Source organism: Canis lupus, chromosome 34 (assembly GCF_003254725.2).
Source record: "Canis lupus dingo isolate Sandy chromosome 34, ASM325472v2, whole genome shotgun sequence".
Lineage (NCBI taxonomy): Eukaryota > Metazoa > Chordata > Mammalia > Carnivora > Canidae > Canis > Canis lupus.
In genome coordinates, this window is record NC_064276.1 from 20,784,207 (window position 1) to 20,807,391 (window position 23,185).

A 23,185-nucleotide genomic window follows, 5' to 3' on the forward strand; every position below is an offset into this window, starting at 1 on the left:
GTTGTTGTTTCCCTGGACCGTTGCCTCATTCTCTGTCCACAACATGAAATTTAATTTTTTTAAAGATTTTATTTATTTATTCATGAGACACACAGAGAGAGAGAGAGGGAGAGAGAGAGAGAGAGAGAGAGAGAAAGAGAGAGAGAGAGAGGCAGAGACACAGGCACAGGGAGAAGCAGGCTTCATGCAGGGAGCCTGACGTGGGACTCGATCCTGGGTCTCCAGGATCAGGCCCTGGGCCGAAGGCGGTGCTAAACCACTGAGCCACCCAGGCTGCCCTGAAATTTAATTTTTATTTCAATTTTGAACTGAGAGAATTTCACTTTTTGGTATTGGGGCTGAAGATAGTTCAATAGGTGGTAGAAGACTGATGCTTCAAGTTATTTATTAAGCCATTGCCCTATTCATTTTGAGTGCCCATCTTTGGAAATCAAAATATATGGTGTGGTTTGTTGTTTGGGTAGCAATTAACATGTTTTGTAGGACAGATGACAATTGGTGGATTCAGAATGCTAGTTCTGGTTCTACTCCATTTATAGAACCAGACTGTCCTCCTTAGTTCATATTCCTTGAAAATCATTCAGTGCTTTTGTCTAAGAAATTAAATTTGTTTCCAACAAATGGAAACCACAGAATAATAGAGAAATGCAGTATGTTTCGATGTGATGCACTCAGGTGCTTCACCTTCGTACAGACAATTTATTTGTGGTGAAGCACGAGGATTGCTGAATTCCGTGAAGACCCAGGGATTCTGTATTAGTGAATTGAAGAGTGAAACCTTTAATTTGAAAATCAGGGAGACTATATGCACTTTAGTATAAATAATTCTTCTTGCTTTTAATTTGAGAATCACAATGAACATTTCAAGCTAAGTTATTTAGAAAGATGACGGAGACATTACATTTGGGCTTGGGTAAATATAGTGGCACATTAAAATTAAACACTGGGTTTGAGTAGATTCTGCGATTCATTTCACAGTGTCTTCCTTCGACTTTTAAAAAATGCATGTCTTTAATTCACATTTCTTGTATAACAGTTGAACCAAAAGGAGAAGGATTAAAAAGAAGAAAACCACAACTCATCCCTTAAGCTCTAGACAGCCATTGTTAGCATACAGGTTTCTACAAAAATAGGACCACGTGATAAATACTATTTTCCTCACATAATATGTCAGAAAGTTCTTCATGTTCTTCTCCTAGATACTCCATGACTCACTCCCTCGCTAGATTTAAGTCTTTGTTCAAATACCACAGTGGGGAGGCATTTCCCAACCTTCTAAAAATTGTGGCATTCCACCTCCACCCTAGCACACTCACTTGACTTTCTTGCTCCGTATTTCCATAGTGCCAATCGCCATTTGATATTATGTTTTATTTAATTTATTTTTAAGTACTCTTATCCTTCTGATAGAATATAAATTCCATGAGTGCAGCACTTTTTATTTTATTGTTTCTTTGTTCTTGCTGTTTGATTCCCCCCTCGTGTCTAGAATAATGCCTGGTACATAAAAGGCACTCAATCAGTGAATAAATAGATGTCAGATTTAGATTAAAATCATTATTTTGGTGGCTATACAATTTTCCAGTGTGGGATTGACCACAGTTGATTTTTTAAACAGTACTTTATTGATGAACATTCTGATTATCTCCATTATATTTAATTGTATTGAAGATTCTTTAACGTGCTTTTCTATATACTCTTCAGTTACTTCTTTTGTAGAATAATTTCTTAAAAGTGGTGTTGCTGCATCAAAGTATATAAATATTTTAGGGCTCTTGATACCTGTTGTCAAATTTTCTTGAAAAAAGTTTTATCCTTAACACTGCTCTATTTTTATATGAATTGCATAAAGTGCAGATTTTCCTATTTCATTGTCGGTATTGTGTTTCATCACTGTTTTTAATCTTAATCCTCTCATTTAAATGATATTGCTTAGAAGATTAAGTACTATCAGAATCAACAATCTGTTTTTTAGTTAAGTAGCAGAAAATAAAAATGGAAGGAAAATAGAAAGGTTAATTTTCTAATGTGTAATTATGTATAATAAAAGCCTGAACTCCAAAAATGTCTAGTGTGAGATCTAAGGAATTAAAATCACTTGGTTAAGGTCACGTATCTTCTCATTTACAGATGAAGATGCATCATTTAAGGCGGGCTGCTGGGGTTGCTATTTGGTTGGTGAGGACAGGGAACTGGGAATGCCCTGCCTTGCCCTGATAATTATCACTTCTTCCAGAGAGTTCTCAAAGGGGCTTGCACACTCAAGGAACAGAGCAAAATGGGAGTACACGAGCCACTTTATTAATAGCTCCAGGAGGCTCAATGTCTTTCTAGGACAGAGATCTGAGGTCACCCTGAGATGGTACATAGGCTTTGGCTCTAGGATAAACAGGCATTTTATCCTCTCTACTACAGACTACTGGTTGACTAAGTCAGGGCAATTCTTTCATATTTTTAGTTGTGACCAATGGGTAATAAATAGATTGAGAAGGCTGAGAGGTGATGCATTCAATGGGACTTACTTATCCTCAAGGGTTTCTTGACCTCTGCCATGTTCCAGTATTTCCTGACGGTTTTTAAAACCTTATTCAGCTCAATATTTGCAGATGACACATTGCTAGGTACTGAAAATTTCTCTTTGGTTTTGTGTATATGTGTTATTTTTAAAATAGCATATATTTTTCCCTCCCTTCCCCTATGTTCATCTGGTTTGTTTCTTAAAGTAAGATGAAATCAGGGAGGGAGACACACCATAAGAGACTCAACTATGTGAAACAAACTGAGGGTTGCTGCAAATGGGTCATGGGCATTAAGGAGGGCACTTGAGGTAATGAGCCCTGGGTGTTACATGCAACTGATGAATCTCTAAATTCTATCTCTGAAAATAATAATGCACTATATGTTAATTAAATTGAGTTTAAATAAAAAAAAATTAAAAATAGCATAAATTTTCACTCATATGAAGCAATTTTAGAAATAAAATAAATGAACAAAGGAAAAAAGAGACAGACCAAGAAGCCGACTCTTAACTATAGAGAACAAACTGATGGTTACCAGAGGGCAGGTGGTGTTGACTCACTATATTGTATAACTGAAACTAATATAATAACACTATATGTTAATATTCTGGAATTAAAAAATATAAATGGGTAAAATAATAGGAGGTTTAAATTTTATATAATGAGAAGTAAGTTTCTTTTCCACTCTTGTTCCCTAGTGACAAAATTCGACTTCTTCATAGAGGCAACTTGCTGTTGACAATTTCTTTGGAATCTGTTTAAAAGATAATCCATGACAATACATGTGTATATGTTTTCATGCAAATGTTACCATTATACATGCTGTCATGCTATCCTCTACCATGAGTGTTTCTTCTTCTTTTTTTTTTTAAGTAAACACACCCATTGTGGAGCTCAAACTCAAGACCCCGAGAGTAGGAGTTGCATGCTCTGTAGACTGAGCCAGCCAGGCACCCTGTGAATGCTTCATTTATAAAATATTCCAGTCAATGTGCTTTCTGGTGTAGTTTCCTTGGTGGCAAATGTGTTTAATATAAAGTGAAGATGGGGTTGAGGATGAAATTGTAAAGGGCCTTTAATTGCTTTGTTTTGTAATAAATTGTCTCTCATCTCTGAAGAGAACACTACAAGAGTGATGCTACTCAAGTTACCTAGGGAAACTGACCCTCCTGTTACCTTTGCTTTGTCGTCCACTCCATCTTCCCAACCTATTCAGAGAGCTTTGCCTTCTCAGACTCTGTCTCTTGAGTAGGCAGCTTCAGTCTGAGTTGCCCTCTTGTGCAGACGTGGAAAGCAGCAAGAGTCATCACCGGTTATGTAGACATTATACAAGTCACATGTAAATTAGCTTAGTCATGTTTTGGCTGGGAGTTGAGGCCATTTATAGGTCACAATCACTTTAGTTGTGGTTATTCCATAACCAACACTTTTTAAACAAATAGATCTCCTAGAAATTGCGCTATGCCTTACATGCAGTAAGTATGGTTTCCTGAGACCCTTGTTTCAGTTACATACATATTTGGATATGTCCAAGTAGTGATATTGTGTCATGATATAAAAAGGTTGTTTCTTTACTCTGGGTTGTGGTCAAAAAAGATTCAGGATCACTTTTTAACTTCTTTGATCTGCAGAGTGACACAGGGAAGTCGATATGGTCATCCACATTTCACTGGTGAGGGAGGCTGAACATGAGATGGTAGTATTGAAATGAGGGGTAGAGCTGGGGTTTGTGTTTCAAGTTTTAGGGCTGGGGTTTTGTATTATTTTCTTTTGAACCTATTTCTGTTCTCTATTAGTTACTATAAACAGAAATGAATCTGTTTTTACTGGAAGCTTATGATTTGGTCACTGTAATTACATTTTTCTGTGTGTGTGTGTGTGTGTGTGTGTGTGTGTGTGTGTTCCAGCCCAATCTCTTATGCACTCATAATTTAAATAATTAATTTGAGAAGCCCCTAAGTGGTTTTATTTATATTTACCTTAATGTTTATTTCCTTAAACCACTAAAATGTATGCACCATAAGAAAGTTGGAGAATCAACAGCTGCCAATTGGAAGAGCCCTAAAAACAGCCATGTGTCTCCATGTACTGTGCATGGATCTGCAGCCTCATCACCTGGCAAGCATTTAGAAAAGCAGAATCTGTGTGGCTCAGTAGGGTAAACATCTACTTTGGGCTAGGTCTTGCTCCTGGGGTCCTGGGATCGAGCCCCACATCAGGCTCCCTGCTCAGCGGGGAGTCTGCTTCTCCCTCTGCCCCTTCCCTTACTTATGTGCTTGTACACTCGTGTTCTCTTTCTCTCTCAAAGAAGTGAATAAAGTCTTTAAAAACTGCAGAATCTCAGGCCTCATCCCACACATTCTCAGAGTCTGCATTTTATCAGACTCTGGGTCTTTTGAACATTGATATTTGAACAACATGTGAGGCATCAGACCATTTTTTTTAGATTTTTAAAATTTATTAATTAATTCATCCATTCATTCATGAGAGACACAGAGAGAGAGAGAGAGAGAGAGAGAGAGGCAGAGACATAGGCAGAGGGAGAAGCAGGCTCCATGCAGGGAATCCGATGTGGGATTCGATCCTGGGACTCCGGGGTCACACCCTGAGCCAAAGGCAGCAGACGAGCTTAACCACTGAGCCACCCAGGCATCCCTGCATCAGACCATTTAAGAACAACAACAACAACAACAAGAACACATCAATTAAGTAATTAAATGACTTTCTGTATGTTAGTTATTCAGCCTACATTTACTGAGGGTGTAACCATGGCCGAAACTTCATGCCAAGATGTGGAGATAGAAAGAAACTGTAAGTGGGCTTTACTTCTTAGGAGCTTCAGTTTGCAGGAGGAGAGAATGGCCATAAACAGCTAAATGCAACCAGGTATTATAGATGCTGTGATAGATCTGAACTGTGTACGAGGCACAAAAGGGGCTGCTGTGTGAATCCCTGTGTATGGAACTACTCTCCTTCTTCCCATGTGCAGCTAGCTGTACATGGATATGCTTGAAGAAGGAAAAGAACGGTGCTTTTTTTTTTTAAGTGCAGTAAATTAATTCAGACTTCACTGATGATCTGAGTTAATTATTCCCTTGTGCTTTTTCACTACAATCACATATTAACTACTCATTTATCACCTCCTTTGCTAATAAATTCTTGTTATTTTTCCCTGCTGATGGGGGCTTTTATTTTATAAAGAGATAAGTGAGCTCTTCATGCAGGTAGGTAGATGCCTTTCATACATGCCCAAACCATGTTCCTAGGGCAACTGTAGTGGGTGAAAACTCAACTCCCAGCATGTAGCCATATCTACTTCTCGGTGCTACCACCTTTGAACTCCTAGACTAGCAAGGGTAGCTGCAGAAAGTATGCATGCCTGGGTTCTTGGCAGATTTGCTTCACTTGCTTTTCAAATTAATGCCATGCATTACAGGCTATTTTATGGCAGTGAGTTGGCATAAAGAGTATTTAAGAGTCAGGAATATGTACTTTTACACCACTCACTCTTTAGCTGCCTCATGGTGCTACGTCTGGCACAAAGCAAAAATCTTTTGAATATTTGCAGAATTCTTTGCGATGATACGGAGTTTTACCTGGCAGGCAAGGGCTAAATGTATTTTGTATGTGGGTAGGCTTTGGATGGTGAGGAAAAGGGTAAGGAGGAAACCAAGTTTGTAGGCATGTGGCTGGAACTACCCTCCTTCTTCTAAAACTAAATGTTTCTATCTTAGATTTTATGTATCCCTGAATTGTTGCAGTTTCCTGATGGTGTGTTTGTTTTTGGCTTGCCTGCTTGATTTATTCAATGCCCCGTTAAGTCACAGTGCCTAAAAGTTCCATTTGGATTTCCCTGGCAAGTGGGGAGGAGGACAGGCCATGCACTAATGTGAAGGTTTACAGCTTAGCATTGCTAGTTGCAAGTTACTGCAGCTGATTCTCTTCGGATGTTTTTCTCTAGGCGAATCACCACCTGAGCTGCTTCTTTCTCTCTCTTTTTTAGTATTTTATTTATTAGAGAGAGAGAGAGAGAGAGATGAGTGGGGGGTGAGCCAGAGGGAGAGGGAGAAACTCCCTGCCAAGCAAGGAGCCCCCCCCCCCCCCCCCCACCAACCATGGTGCTGGATTGGATCCCAGGATCCCGCGATCATGACCTGAACCAAAGGCAGACCTTTAACTCACTGAACCACCCAGGTACCTGAGTTTCTAAGCCCGGTGCTTTCTCATTGTTTGAAAAAAACTGTGAGAATGGAAAGGATCCCACTCCCCCAGCAAGTTCAGAGACACAGACACACATACCACATGCACTTTGTTCTTTTGTTCTTTCTATTTTGCCCTCTTCCTTAAACATGGAAATTTGCCTTCTCTCTCAAGTGGACTTATTTTTCCTGCAACTAAGAAGCATTTTCCTTTGCTTAATGTGTTAAAATGGTGAACCATAAATCAGAATTCTCGAAACAGTTCTTAGTCTGATTTAAGGTAATTAAGAGCTTTTCGTTCTGGCTATCTCAACTAGTTATGTTTCCCTCCAAAGGACCCATTTTCTCCCCGCCCCCTTTTTTGGACCCATTTTCTATCCTTCATCATGTGTGTGTCTGTTTTTTAGACGTTTACCTGCTCCTCCACACCATTTTAAAATGTGAGATGCACTCCGAAGAATGAAGGAAGAGGCCTATGATGGTCAAGCTTGAAAAACTGAAAATTATGTGATAATTATGAGCTTATTACTAGGGCTTTTAAAAAATCTTAATCTAATATTCACCTGGAATAGACAGTCTAGATGTTTGTTGTTTTTAAGTTATTTCTTTTAAAAATACAATATGTCAGTCTTTTGTGTAGTTTCACCCTTCCAAGACTGTCGTCAGCCTGTGCCTCACTTTATATTCAATTTTCGTGTTAAAAATATAGGCAGGAGGGAGCCTTGGATGGCTCAGTAGTTGAGCATCTGCCTTTGGCTCAGGTCGTGATCCCAGGGTCCTGGGATCGAGTCCTGCATCAGGTTCTCTGCAGGGAGCCTGTTCAATGCTTCAGCAGTCTCTGTGACAATAAAACGTGGTAATGTATAAGAAGGAGCTCAGAAATCTCTTTTAAATTAGGTATGAAGAAGACATAGGTCCAGAGAGAACATTCGAACCAGAAAATTAGGCTGTGCACTAGAATTTGGTAGCACCAGCCTCCATCAGCCTAGACCTCCTATGCTGATGACTTAAGATCTCATTGTGAGGGTTCTTTTCATGTGTTCTGACGTTTCAAGGCAGAAAAGAACTTGGTGACAATTCTTTTTTATTTAACAAGTGTTAAATATTTTTTAGTGCGGTATTTGATCAAAGGAAGGCTAAGTTAATTTCTTGATTCTGACTGCCCATTAGACTCATTTGGGTTTTAAAGGAGTACTGGCACCTGACCCCTCCTCCCTATTTTCTTTCCCCCATTCCCAAGATCCTGATTAAATTGATGTGCGATGGAATTTGGACATCGGCATTTTTAGATACACTTTCTTGGTGATTCTAGTAAGTAGCTAGTGTTTAGAACCACTGAGTAGAGTTATTGAAGGTTTATGAGATTTATGACCCTAATAAGGATATGGATAAAACATGTCTCCAGATATGCACACCCAAAAAGGTAAGAGAAACAGAAATGTTTCTATGTGATGTAAGTCATTTAACCTTTCTAATCCTATGGGGTCTAAAAATAGGACTAAGGTAATACTTTACTTAAATGCAGTGGTTCTCAAGTGTGGTTCCAGGACCAATAGCATCAGCATCACCTGGGTGTTTATTAGAAATGCACATTCTAAAACCCCACCCTGGACCTACAGAATCAGGAGCTCTGGGGGTGGGACACAGCCATCTGTGTTTAACTAGATCTTTCTGAGATCCTAGTGTCCTCTAACATTTGAGAACAATCAGCACAGAGGGTTGGAGGACTAAGTGGTAACCTTTAAAAATCTTAGCAGTGATTGGTGTATAGTACGGGTCCATAAAGCACAATACTCTAAATATAGTGTTGACTGGTTGGTAGCCTAAATATAGTGGGGAGCTAGGTTGAACAGCTACTCTTCCAACTCTAAGACTATTATTTATAGGGCAAAAAGGGCCCAAGTGAACCATCTCCAAGGTGTATCAAAACAATGAATCCAAGCCACCATCCTTCCACTATGCCGTTTAGATTCTTTTTTATTGAAGGCCTACGTCATAATATTTTGGTATTATCCCAAAGCAGCTCACCGAGTGATAGAACCTGCTGCCTTCCCATTAAGTATTGAGCATCTAAAATGCAAAGAAAAGCTACTTATCTACAAATATTATTTATTATTATTTAAATACTATTTTTAGAAAGAAAGAGACAAATAGAGAATTTTTTTTAAAAAAAAGGAAATTTCCTTTTCCTAATAGGATTCTTTGCAAAGTATTTTTAAAAATTCCATGCCGTAAAGCCATAGAGCTCTTAGTCCTATGTCTGCACCTCAAATCTTAGAGATTAGATGCTCTCTCTTACAACAGCATAACATTAGTATGCTGTCCTGTTTGGTCAGTGATCTTGAGGTTTCTTGATATGCTAACTCCTCATAACTTCCTGTCTGGATTGTATATAGATTTCAAAATCAGATGTTTTTTATTCTAATTTCTCCTAATCTCTCCTCCATGTACTTCTAGATTAGTCTTTAGTAAATCATTTTGCAACCAAGTTTTTTTTTTTTTTTCTCAGAAATGCTTGGTGGCTCCCCACTGTGTACATGATAAAATTTAAACTACTGACCAGACGTGCAACATACTTAAAAGTTTTTTGTTGTCACTGCACGTATTTTTATTACCTATTAGTATGATTTTACATTCCTATATTTATGCTATCTTAATAACTTGCTCCTTATTCTCCAGGCCCTAAATTATTTTAACCTATGCCTCTGTTGCTGGTCTTTCTGCCAAGTAGGCTTGCTGTCCATATCAGAATGTTCAGGGACCATTTTCATGCTGTGGTGAAGCCTTCCTTGGTTCCTCCACCTAGACATGAGCTTTCCTTTATCTTAGCTCCCAGAAGAGCTTGTTTCTCCATCTTACTATATTTTATCTTGTATGGTCTTTATTTAGGTACATATTTTTTTCCTCTTCTACTTGATTAAAACATTACTGAAGATAAGTACCAAGTTTTACACACCTCAGCAATCTACTCCCTGCCCCCAAACACCTTCCCTATTTTGGCTAAATATACCTGACCCCTTTAGACCAGCTTTTATGTCACTTCTGAGAAGCAACTCTGGTCCTCATTCTTCTCAAAATTAAGACTACTAATTAAACTGAAGAGAGCTAGAATAGGGAGTAATTGCTCCACAAGACAAAAAATTATATGTCAAGGCCAATGAGAAAGCAGTAAAATGGCAGCAAATGTATGTGTTTTAAGAGAGCTATACAGGGCAGCCTGGGTGGCTCAGCGGTTTAGCGCCGCCTTGGGTCCAGGTCCTGATCCTGGAGCCTGGGATCGAGTCCCACGTCAGGCTCCCTGCACGGAGCCTGCTTCTCCCTCTGCCTGTGTCTGTGCCTTCTCTCTCTCTCTCCCTCCCTCTCTCATGAATAAATAAATAAAATCTTAAAAAAAAAAAGAGAGAGCTATACAGGGACACCTGGGTGGCTCGGGGGTTGAGCATCTGCCTTTGGCTCAGGCCGTGATCCCAGGGTTGTGGGATCAAGTCCCACATCAGTCTCCCTGCTCAGTGGGGAGTTGGCTTCTCCCTCTGCCTGTGTCTCTTCCTCCCTCTGTGTCTCTCATGAATAAATAAATAAAATCTTAAAAGAGAGAGCAAGAGAGCTATACAGTTGCATCTCTAGTAACTTCATGTGTGTATTTCCTTTCTGTAGGTGATTTTCTGCCGCCCCCCCCTCCACCTCTAGATGATCCTGGTGCTCTTCCATCCAGCCCTGGAAACTTCCCTCCTCCACCACCTCTTGATGAAGGTACTTTCAGGGCACAGGTAAGATCTGTGGTTGAAGTCATATTAATAGGCCATGCTAGGGAGCTCATTAATTCAGTGATCGTTTCTGTGGTGGATAAACATTTATCCGGAGCCTAAAGAAAGCTTTACAACTCACAGAGAGCTAAGGTACTTTAATGCAACATCCCCAGCTGAAGCTTCTCAGAGTTCTGCTGGCTTGCATTCTGAAGCTCCGGAAATCCTTTTACCTACTAATTTTGTTTTGAAACTGCAAGCCATTTTTTTTTAGGAGTGTCAGTTCTGAATTCCACATTTTCTTGTTTATCCTGGGGACCCAAGCATGCTTTTTTTATTGCTTTGTTTCTCTATCCACAAACAGTACATTCTACATGAGTAAGAGTGGTATTTTAAGGTTCTGATTGGTCACCATGGGTCCTAATCGGTCAGCCACATCTTTCTACCCTAAGCACCAGCAAACATTCTTGGGGTATTCTTTTCTGAGTGAGGTCAAGGATGCATATTACAGTATGTATTGATTATATACAAGTCTTGTGCTCCAGAGAGTGTTGATTGTAAGTAACTCAGGGTTGGAATCAGAAGCAACAATGGAAGTACTTAGCCTTTGATCATGTAGAGCCACTGGTGACCAGATACCAGCATTTGGGCAACTAAATACTATTCATATCAGGAAAGAAACCTAAATAACAAAGTTATAGAATTATTGTTGTGTTTTATGGGTGATGATGTTACTATAGATAATATAGAAAAGAACCCAGTCCTTATCTTTTAGTGAAACGTCAATATATTTGGGAAGGAAATTAATGGTGTCTGGCATTTGCCTCAAAATAAGAGTAAAGGGCTAATGTGTGAGAAAAAAGGTGAAAGAAAGATTAGTTATGAGTTGGTAATTCTTGAGTGCATGGAGGTTGATTCTGTTATTTGGTTTACCTTGATATATATTTACAATTTCCCATAGTAAGTTTTAGAGAGGAAAAGCCATGGGGACTGCCTAAATGGTTTAGACCACTGTCTGGCTTTCCTTCTCCTAAATTTTAGGTTGGGAGAGACAAAGGAAGAAATGATTCATTAATTCAGCAAATATTCCGTGTGCCTGTGTGTATACCTTTATAGCACTAGGAATTCTATAGCAAAAAGACAAGGTCCTGCCCTCCTGAAACCCACAGGTTAGTGAAACTGGTTGATAGAAACAAAATGCCTACATTGATACAAAGTGCATTGGGATGAGATCAGGGCTCTGGGTTGGAGGAAAGGTGGTCCAGAGCCTTTGCTGAGAGGGGGACACCTAAGCAATGATTTGAGCAGGGGACAGGAGTAAACCATGTTGAGTTTTTAGGAGTATATTTTCATATAGGAGAACCTAATGGAAGAAGCTTTTTCTGGAACACCTGGGTGGCTCAGCGGTTGAATCTCTGCCTTTGGCTCAGGACGTGATCCCAGTTTGGGGATCGAGTCCCACATTGGGCTCCCTGTGAGGAGTCTGCTTCTCTCTCTGCCTATGTCTCTGCCTCTCTCTGTGTCTCTCATGAATAAATAAATAAAATCTTAAAAAAAAAAAAAAGGTTAAAAGAAAGAAAAAGCTTTTTGTACTTTTTTTTTTTTTTTTTAAATTAGTGTTTTCATGTTCTTTGGGCAAATACCTGGTAGTGGAATTACTGGATCATGTGGTAGATCTATTTCTATTTTTAAAAATATTTTATTTATTTATTCATAAGAGAGAGAGAGAGAGAGAGAGAGGCGCAGAGACACAGGCAGAGAGAGAAGCAGGCTCCACGCAGGGAGCCTGATGTGGGACTCGATCCTGGGTCTCCAGGATCAAACCCTGGGCCAAAGGCAGTGCTAAACCACTGAGCCACCTGGACTGCCCAGCTTTTTGTACTATTGATAAAATTATTAAGTTCCAGTTATAACCAGTGACCGCCAATTCAGTTTGGCACCTAGATCTTTTAAATCTATTTAAAAAAATTATGTCTTAGATATATATGTCATGGATTTCCTACAAAATTCTTGAATTTCCTATAAAACTTTGCTGAATAAATGTAGGAAGCTAGTAAAATCAAAGCTCAGATTCCAGTAATGGATAGGAGTCGTGCAAAGTCTATATTTCATGCAACAGATAGGTCCTCTGGCAAATAGAAATAACATGATCAATTTTACTTATTTTTAGTCATTTTTTATTAACAATGGAAAAAAAAAAGCACCTCTTAAATTTGTCTTTTATATACCTTTGCTCTTATTTGGTCCCAGGCTGTTCTTTGCATATTATTGAATTTACATAATTAAAAACTTCACTCAGTCTATTTGCTCTCTTAGAATATAATGGAAACTATTTTCTTGCATTTTAAATCTTCAGTTCTAAAAAGCTTGTTTGACCTTGAGACAGAGGACTTGTGTTTGACTGCTAGTTGAACAACTTACTCTAGTTATGTGTGTGTGTGTGTTTTAAATATTTACTCTTTTATTTTAGAAAGAAAGAGTGAGCATGCAGGGAGCAGGGGCAGAAGGAGAGGGAGAGAGAGAGAGAGAGAATCTCAACCAGATACTATGCTGAGCTCAGAGTCTCACAAAAGGCTTAATCCCAGGACCCTGAGATCACAATCTGAGCTGAAACCAAATGTTGGTATGCTTAACTGACTGCACCCCCTAGTTAAAGAGGCTCCCCTCTAGTTACATGGTTTTGAACGGATCACACTAAATCCAGTTTTTCTCATAATTGAAAGTAAGGTAACTATCCACCTCTACATGAAATACAGGTGGACTTGAAATTGCCAAGCTATAATGGCTATACAGATATATTTTTTAAATATTTTATTTATTTATGAGAGACACAGAGAGAGAGAAAGAGAGAGAGAGAGAGAGAGGTAGAGACACAGGCAGAAGGAGAAGCAGGCTCCATGAAGGGAGCCCAATGTGGGACTCGATCCCAGTTCTCCAGGATCACACCCTGGGCTGAAGGTGGTGCTAAACCACTGAGCCACCCAGACTGCCCCAGATATTTTGATTTTATAACTATTCGTATATAAAAATAACAACAGCAATAGTAATACGGTTTCCCTAAAAGGTTTAATTAAGAAAAATTCAAGCAGGAGCTTTCATTAAAATTACAAATGCTTTTCTTCTCAATGGACCTTGTCCTGATAACTATGGGAAAATCATGACTTTGTTATTTGTTTGTTTGTTTATTTATTTATATGATTTTATTTATTTTACTGAGAGAGTGAGAGAGAGCATGAACAGAGGGGAGGAGGCAGAGGGAGAGAGAGCAGAAGACTCCCTACTGAGCAGGGAGCACTGATGTGGGGCTCTATCCCAGGACCTTGGGATCATTACCTGAGCTGAAGGCAAATGCTTAACCTACGGACTCACCCAGGTGCCTCCATGACCTTGTTTTTTAAAAGGAAGGAAATAAAAAACTGGTTGCCATGTTGGCTTATGATTTTTGCAAAATAGAAGGAAGGAAAAAAAAAATAACACCGATGGCAATGGCAATAACCCATTGCCAAATGGGAAAGGACAGGTCTGATAGGAGAGGCATGCTATTCTTGAATATATGGAAGATCGTTGGCAAGTTCAAAAGAAAACCGGCACACCCTTCCCTTGTGTGAGCATGATAGTGACTTGGCCCTGCTCTGGTCAAATTTGAAGCACCTTGGAATAGGAACTATAATAGAGCTGAAACTAATATAGTTACCAGAGAAGATTTTGCACTTATTCCTGTCACCTGTGGTGAAACCTCATGTTCCCAAGTCCAAATTCTAGCTGGTAAGTGTGTGTTTTTATGTAGAAGCCTGTTTATGTTTCCAGCCAAATTTTCAGGTCTGAGTCAAAAGAATGTCTACTAAGTCTGACTATAAGAACTATTAAGGTTTTCAGGGCCAAAGGGACCTTAGAGATCATGCAGTCCAACCCTGACGCCAGCCATTAGTTAAGCCGCTTCAAGGACTTGCTAAGTGAATTAATTTCCTGTGTTTGCAAATGCGGGAAATTGAGACTCTAGAAGGTATGGATCCTCTAATCCTTATGTGATCTTGAGAAACTAACTTCTGGATTTGTCCTCCTGTTGTAACAGATGACATTGCACAAGATTTTGCTTTAGTCCTGTAAGGCTATAAGGTTCAGATGGGGGGATTACATGCTTTTATTTGGAAGGATCAGATGCTGCTGGACTTTTGCTTGGTGCCCTGAATTTTTTTGGTGTTCTGAATTTTTGACACCTGCTGTGCACTTTTTTCCCCCAAAGGCAAATATTTAGTGTCAAAAATTCCTGTATTGAGAATTATTGTTTTTGTTTTGTTTTGTTTTAGAAAAAGAATAAATCTTGGAAAACAAATGAGGGCTTTATCTTTCCTTTTCTGTCAGGATCAATCCTCAATACCTGTGAGGATTGGAGTGACCCATTTAGTGGCTACTTCATTCATTCATTTAGTCTCCATTTATTCATTATAAATTGAATACCTTCTGTAAGTCAGGCACCTAAAACTAGGGATTTTTTTAGAAATATTTTATTTATTTATTCATGAGAGACAAAGAGAGAGAGAGAGAGAGAGAGAGAGAGAGAGGCAGGCAGAGACACAGGCAGAGGGAGAAACAGTCTCCATGCAGGGAGCCCTATGTGGGACTCCATCCTGGGACTGCAGGACCATGCCCTGGGCCAAATGCAGATGCTCAACTGCTGAGTCACCCAGGCATCCCTAAAACTAGGGATTGTGGCCTTAGAACATGGCATCATGGGTTGGTGCCCTGAGTTTCGACCTTGGGACTGTATAGCATTATTCTGATCTGATGCCACAGTTGGTAATTTCTTCTTATTTCAGCCCACTAATGGGCAGGTCTATAGCATTGCTTAGAGTAGTTTCACAGGGGAGAATGCCTCATAGAATTTCAGGTTTACAAGGGAATTAGAGATCATAGTTCAAGTTCGTTTCTTTTGTTCGGACCTCTTTTTTTTTTAACAAAATATTTATGGGTGGCTATTGTAGGTGAGATGATGTTGAAAGATAAGAAGATGATGGATCACATGCTGTACCTCTGAAACCCATTTGGGAGATTTACACATACGCAGCTCTTAGACTAAGGTGTTCCGTCATAAATTACTTCTTAGTCACCATGCTCTGATCAGAAGTACAGTCCAGGTCCTCAGGTGTGGTAGAGGGTGGGGGATACAAATTAACTGGCTGGAGATCTAGGAGAAGGATTCTTAGGAACAGTTTCAATCCAACTGAACTTTGATGGCTGGGTGGGACTTAATTTTCCCATGGTAGGGAATAGATCTTTCAGCAATAAAGTAACACAAATAAAAGTACTGAAGGAAAGCATAAAGTAGTGTGATAGGCCTGTATTCCAAACTGTAGACTTCACCCTTTATTCTGAAATCATCAACAGTTTACTGCAAGTGTTTGTTAATATTTTAAATATAAGGGTGACATCCCCAGATCTGTTGTTGGATGCCATGTGGTGCTTTTAACACACCAGCAGGCATAACCTGTTGCGTTGGTGGGAAACCCCATGCAGACAGCTCTGAGTTGCCTGGTACGCTTCCTTGAGCTCCTCCGGGACTTGTCTCCTGATTTCTGATGGCTTCGAGGTCAGGTGCCTGATATTTAATGTCCACTTTTTATGACATCTATGTTTGACTTTTCTTTGTGACCTCCTGTTAATGTCTCCTCTCTCTCTCTCTCTCTCTCTCTCTCTCTCTGACCCAGTCTCCAGGGATTTGTATACTTTGAGTTTTCATCTCCCCCTTTATTCTGGCAAGATGTGACTGCCGTCACTCAGGTCCCGCCACCTTCATAAGCAGACCGTGATGCTGTTGCCTGTTACTCCCTATGTTAAAATCTTTATCTTACGGAACTGAAATTTGTCTCTTTATGATTTCTTCCCAGTGATTTTCTTCCTCCCCCCTTAGAGCATGCTTTATGTGCAAAGGAATGGTTAGGCCAGGGAAGGGTTAAGTGAAGTCTGCCTCAAGACGTTGAACATTAAGAGCTGCTGAAAGAGGTGACTTTTCTGAGGACCAAGTAAGAACAGAGTCTCATGAGCTGTGCACTGAGTTTGGGGAAGTTCCCAGAGTTAATTGAAAAAAGAAGGAAGAAAGGATACCTCTGAAATCATTTATGGTCTTTAACAGTCTGTCGGCCAGTTCATTTCTTGTACAAAAACATTTTCAGAGCTCATTTATGCGTATGGTGGATGGCGTATTATTGTCAGCTATCCACTTACATCAATAATAATTTTATTTTATTTTTATTTATTTATTTATTTTTTAAAAATAATTTTAAAGTCTACTGTAGTGTTAACAGAGTTGGCACTGGATTCTGTGTCTTGGGACTCTTGCTCTAGTACTATCAGGGTCATGGGGGTGGAATAACAGATTTTTTTACTTGTAGGCGCAGAAGACTCAGATCCACAGCCATGGCTAAGTTCTTTCATGCACCCACAGATATAGGCAGCAGGACTTGCTTTATATGGCTTTGGCCTACCCTATTCTAGAAGTCAGTCCTTCCAACTGCCTGTTAATAGGGTGCTCAGAAGGAGGATTCTGAGTAGAAGAAGAGATCCAGGCTGGAAAGGCTAAGAGTAGAGGTAACATGAGGTCCTGTTAGAACAAAACCAAAATAGTCAGAAGCTCGAATCCACTTGGAAGTGCTTGTCTTTTATGCCCAGTGAGAATACAGGAATATCTGGATCCAGGAGAACAGATTAAAGGACTGCTTCTTTCTGGCCCTTTACCTTGTTCCTGGGCCTTGGGTTAGCAAACCCTAGTTGGTGTTCAGGGTGGTTTGTGACCCTGGTGACAGCAGTAGCTTCATGACTGTCCCCTCCTGTTCTGGTCTGCACTGGTAGGTCAGTGTGTCGTTAGCAGAACTGGTGGGTCTTTGGTTTTGGTCAGTGTGACTTTTTACAAGTGAATTTCAAAGGTTTCCTATTTGCTTTTCTTTCTGAATCATCATCTCATTGGGTATTTGGATGAGCCAAGAGAGATATTTTTGGTATCTACACTCATAAATGCTTCTTTGAAAGTAGTAGGTCTAGAGCCTGTAGGGGGTATTCCAATATTTCATTTAGCAATTTGAACCTTTTTCATGGAATGTCATAGTTTTCTTTCTTTCTTTCTTTCTTTCTTTCTTTCTTTCTTTCTTTCTTTCTTTCTTTCTTTCTTTCTTTCTTTCTTTCCTTCCTCCCTCCCTCCCTCCCTCCCTCCCTCCCTCCCTCCCTCCCTCCCTCCCTCTCTCTCTCTCTCTCTCTCTCTCTCTCTTCTTTCTTTCTTTCTTTCTTTCTTTCTTTCTTTCTTTCTTTCTTTCTTTCTTTCTTTCTTTCTTTCTGATTTTATTTATTTATGAGAGACACAGAGAGAGAGGCAGAGACACAGGCAGAGGGAGAAGGAGGCTCCCTGTGGGGGCTCCATCCAGGACCCAGGATCATGACCTGAGCCAAAGGCAGATGCTCAACCACTGAGCCACCCAGGTGGCTTATTTCTTAAGGACCTTTTTAAAGAGGTAAATATTTTCCTGGGGATCCATAATGGAGTGTATGTACACAGACATGCTCATTCATACATATTAACCCGATCACCACTGCTGCTACCATCTTCAAGTAACCTAGGACGTTTGCGTGCTTTCTATAGGGAAGGATTGTGGAGTTGCTGGATGAGAAGAGTCCTGTGTGGAAATTGGTTGTGGCCAGTGATGCTGTTGGATGTTAGGATAACCAAGGAGGTCAGGTTTGCTCTAGCTTTTGAGCTTCTTTATAGGGAATAATTGGCCATATTTGCCTATTTCAGAAAACGTTCTTTGCCCGCAGACAGGTGAAGAAATTGTAGTTGGTCTGTTCTGAGTCAGTGGAAATGTCCATCCCATTTTGCCTCTCCCAGCGAGAATCTTAGTGATTTCTTCAAAGCTGTAGTATGCTTAGTAATTTTTTTTTAATATGCTGTGTCTCCTAATGTAAACCAGTCAAACAGTGTAGATCAACTATTTTCAATCATGTTTCTCTATCAAGGAAAAATTATGATATCTGCACTCGTACCTCTACCATGTGAGGTCTCCTTCCTGAGGCACCCAAAGAGTTAGGTTAGTAAGACAATTTGGAGAATGTGCTGTAATATTTTAAACTTTATAACTTAACCTCTTTTTAAAGAATAATTTCTCACATTAAATTGTATCACCACAGTATTGATAACCTCCAACTTTTACTTGTTTATTGCAGTGTGTCTTGTTTGCTGTTTCTCTTGAATTTATCATCCTGATTGTTTTATGTTCTTTTTTTTCTCTGCCGTTAGTACTTTATCAAGTGATTTTTTTTTTTTTTTTTTTGGCAGGGAGGAAGCTTACATGGATGACTTAGGTCCTAAGTTTTTATATATCTGAAAATTATTTATCTTTGCCTTTATATTTAAGTGAAAGTTTGGCCATAGGTAGAATTCAAGAGTCAAGTTTCCCTTGTCAGCATTCAATGCAGGTTTCTGTACTATCACTTTAATATCATTCACTGTTGCAAGTGAGAAATCTGATTCCAGTCTGATTCTTTTTCCAGTTTTTGAACTTTTTTTGTTGGATCTGCTGGCCTTATTGTGGGAGTCCTGGTTTCACTGCCCTGTGCCTTGATACGGGTCCCTCTCCTCACCCCAATGTTTCCTTCCAATCAGCATTCAGTGTGTCTGTTTGATCAGAGGAGTCAAGTTTTTATTTAGCCAAGAGGGATTTTCTTGTGTTATTTGGGAAAAAGCATGTTAACTTTTCTTTTGCCATTTTCTTTCTTACAGAGCCCCTGTTTTATGATTTTGGATTCCTTCTCCATTCTTCCTATTGGTATTCTTTTCAGGACTTCTGTCATATGGAAGAAACTTTATTCCTTGCTTCTTTATTTTTACATTGTTGTTGTTGTTGTTGTTATAGTCTGCTCCTGACTCACAAATGCTACCTCCACCTGAATTTAGGGGAGGGAATGTGGTGGGAGTGGCTGTGGATCTGCTGTTCTGGTAGAGCTAGCTATCTTGTACTCCAAACTTTATCTTTTATCTCCATCAGGAATATATAGCCCTTTAAACAGCATGGTGACCACAGAGTGGGTATCTGCATCTGGTCTTCACCTTCTGTATGTAATTGGGGGAGACAGGCCAGTGAAAGGGTTTCCCTGAGATACACAGACCAAGAGCAGACCAGCAAGCTCTACTACAGCCCTTAAGGCTGCTTATTAGCTATGAGGATCCACAGGCGGGTAGCAAAGCCCCATTTGTGCTTGCCATATATATGCCAAGTAAGGCAACAGCAGGCTATGGGGTGGGCTCTAGTTGAGTTCTCCTGGCTTATAGGTTCCCTTCCCATTTCCTCATCCAAGTTTCTCAATGACTGTGTCACCAGGAGCATCAGGGAATGTGGCAAAGAACTTTTTATTAGAAAGGATGAACGCACTAAGTGATTTTACTGCTGTTATGACATTCTATACTCCAAACATCCTTTCCCAAGAGGCTCCCCCACCCCCTCACCCTTCTTGTTGTGACAGCTCAGAGTCAGCTATTAAAGTCAGGTGTTGCTACCTTTTGTTTTTTATCTCAAGCTCACTCTCCTGCCCTCGAGGGCTTCACCACAGAAGAGCCCTCTTGTTGCATCATCTAAACCAAGTCAAGCTTTAGGGATAATACAGTATGATGGCGAAGACTGTAAGCACAGGGTCCAGACACCTGGCCCCTCACTCACTAGCTGTATGCGTATGGCTCACCCTCTTAACCTTTCCACACTTCAGTTTGCTCATCTGTAAACTGGGTATAGTTATTGAACCCACTTCTTTGGATTGCTGTGAGGTTTCAAAGAGATGATGTGCATAGAGAATATTGTAAGTGCCTGACATATCCCAGTGCTTAGTAAATGTTTACTGTTGATGTCATCACTGTTGGGCAATTCTGGGCCAGCTGGCCTCTGTGCTGAGTTCTAGAACAGTTGTCACTGTCTTTGGTTTGCTTCCCCAAGGTTCACCGGTATCCCCACTCCTTGCTCCTCTCTATTTGGGGATTTGGGGTCTTTTGCTAAAGAAATACTTCCACAAACTCCTTCTATAAAATGAATGTTTGGATTAACGAAACTTTTTAGATCTCTTATAGTTCTAAAATTTACTGCTTTGGTAATAAAATATCACCTCTTTATAACTTCACAGTGATTTATAACTGACAAAATATATTATCTGATTTTCACATATAAAAAAAGAAACAAATATATCTCAACCGATTAATAAAAAATTAAGGTCCAAGTTGTTGAGGCAACTCTTTTAGATCTCACAAGTGTCATGGTAGCAGTGATTTATTTTTAAATGGACAAAAACAAAAACAAAATGTATTTTGGGGACTTTTAAGCCTTTTGGCTTACTACCAATTCCCTTACAAATGAGAGAAGACAGATCATTTTGAATTCTCAAAAAGCAGCCAAAGTCATCAACAATATGTGTTCATGGCTGGTGGCCAGGGGCCACTGAGATAGCTTTCTGTGCAGTTCTTTAGTGGAAATAAGCACATCTTCCATCCTAGCCTTTGGCATATTCTCTGACAATCCCCTCACAGATCATACCATGTTCTTCTTATCCGTGGATTTGGTAGGAGGCTCTGTTGGGCTCACAAATCCTTTAGTTCCTTTGTAATTTACATAATCCACTCAGCATGGGCACAAAACAACTTGATCTGAAAGAAGGGGTAAAAGAGGGAGTGGAAGATGCCAAGACCAAAAACCTAGGGCATTAACTCCGATTTTATTTTTGAAACTCTCAATGTTTTGGGAAGATTTTCTGTGCATAACTGATTTTACTTGATCCATTGAGAAGTGAAGTACTTATGCACCCCTGCTAGATAATTTACAATATATTATTGCATGCAATACTTATACCAGTTTTGAGGGGTCCTGCTATTCTTATCGTTATTGTGTCGTTAAGTTTTGTGAGTGTGATCTGTCCCAGGTCTGCAAATTCCGTAAATTCCAAACTTGACTTAGAGTGTTTTTTTTGTTTTGTTTTGAAATAAAAGATTTTCATACCACTTGATCTCACTTGAGCCTTTAAATAACTTACAAAAAGGGAAGAGTAGAGATAATCTCCATTTTGTGCAAGTGAAGGAGCTCAGGCTCAGAGAAGCTAAGTAATATTCCAGGTTTCCATGGTATTAAGTGTCCCAGGCAGGGATCAGACCCTGAGTCCTATCAGTCCATTTCTCTCTCTCTAGCCATCACTGCTTTATTGTTACTTTTTTTTTATATCTTTTCTGATGAAAGGCACAAAATCCCAATTGTCAATTTTCTCTCTACATACTCATGGAAGCTCTTCGTCTTATGAGTTCTGTTGTAGAATTCTCTATGGAAATATTGTCTTCAGAACCGCCCCCCCCCCCCATAGTCTGTATCTTAATGGATTGTATGAATGTACTTTGGTATTAAAATATGGGGAAGAAGAGCATGTGCGGGGGCTCAGTCAATTAAGCGCCAGACAGTTGATTTCAGCTCAGGTAGTGATCTCAGGGTGGTGAGATCCAGCTCTGCCTTGGACTCAGTGGGAGTCTGCTGGAGAATCTCTCTCCCTCTCCCTCCACCCCCCTCTTAAATAAATAAATCTTTAACATGTGAGAAAGATATTTATAAACCTTTAAAATGGAATTCTTTCCATAATTTTTTGTTGGCTGTTATATTGTTTTACCAATAAACTTCAGTAAGGATAACAATTTTTATTATGGTGGAAAACAAGTAAAATTGGTTCCTGGTAGATCAGTTGTTTCTATGGCCATTTTTTAAAAGGGGAAATAGAAATTACACAAGACAGGAAGATTCACACGATAAGTTAAGGATTTGGTTAATAAGACCCTCCTCTCCATAAAATAAAAGAGGAGAGAGAGAGAGAGAGAGAGAGAGAGAGAGAGAGAGGCATAGAAGGTGCTCAGATCCCTTTCTTTTCCCATAATTTGTATTATTTCTTCCAGTGCTTTAAACAGTCTGTGTCTGCCCTACAACCACCTTCTGGTTTGAACTGTGTATGATATATCAAGATGGTATGTAATTTGGAGCAGACCATCCCTCAGAACCAAATCTCAGTTTCTTTTGCCATAAATTAGTATGATGCTTCCTATCATCTGTGTTTGTTTTGTTTTATTTTTTAAATGATCACATGGAAATAACCCATTTAATAGCACTGTCTAAAAAAGTAGGTATTTATCTTAAAAGTCCTTTTGTGGGGTGGGGCTAATATTGTTTCAATATCCTTGAGCTTTAATTCTTTCTGTTAGAAATTATATCACCGTCACATTTAGAGCAATGAATTACTGCATGACCTTTCAGTGTTGGAGTTGATGTTATGGCGAGTATTTAGAGGAACATGGCCAACCATTTTCTAAGCAGCTGTCACTGGCTACAGGTGCACTGAAGAGTCAGGGTTCTGATTTTGGGAGACCCAGAGCTTCCTAGGGTACCTGGCTGACTCAGGCTTAGGTCTTTCAGGAAGAGACTGTCAAACAAGTAAATACAAAACATGGCTGCCAAAGAGTATTTCACGATGCACATTCAGGAGAGTTCATCATTTTTATTATCATTTTACATCAAGCCATTTTGTAAGTCGAAATGTGCCTGGAGGATTGTTTTCATTTCCTTTTCGCTTGTTGAAAATTGTATAGTGTCACTTTAGCAATTTGTTCCTGACCCAGTGGGGATAAAAACCAGTTTTGGGCCATGGCAACTACAGAGAGGTATTTTCATAGTTA

The 23,185-nt window shown here is 39.6% G+C and overlaps 1 protein-coding gene across 15 annotated transcripts in view; it reads left to right on the plus strand.

The window, feature by feature from the left end:
• The window catches only part of LOC112645817 (LIM domain containing preferred translocation partner in lipoma), a 670,895-nt gene that overhangs the window by 283,995 nt on the left and 363,715 nt on the right, over positions 1 to 23,185 (plus strand). For all 15 annotated transcript variants that reach the window (XM_035710426.2, XM_049105701.1, XM_049105702.1 and 12 more), the window contains one exon: positions 10,373 to 10,485. In XM_035710426.2, the coding sequence (XP_035566319.1) occupies positions 10,373 to 10,485 (113 nt within the window). The remainder of the gene's footprint in view (positions 1 to 10,372; positions 10,486 to 23,185) is intronic.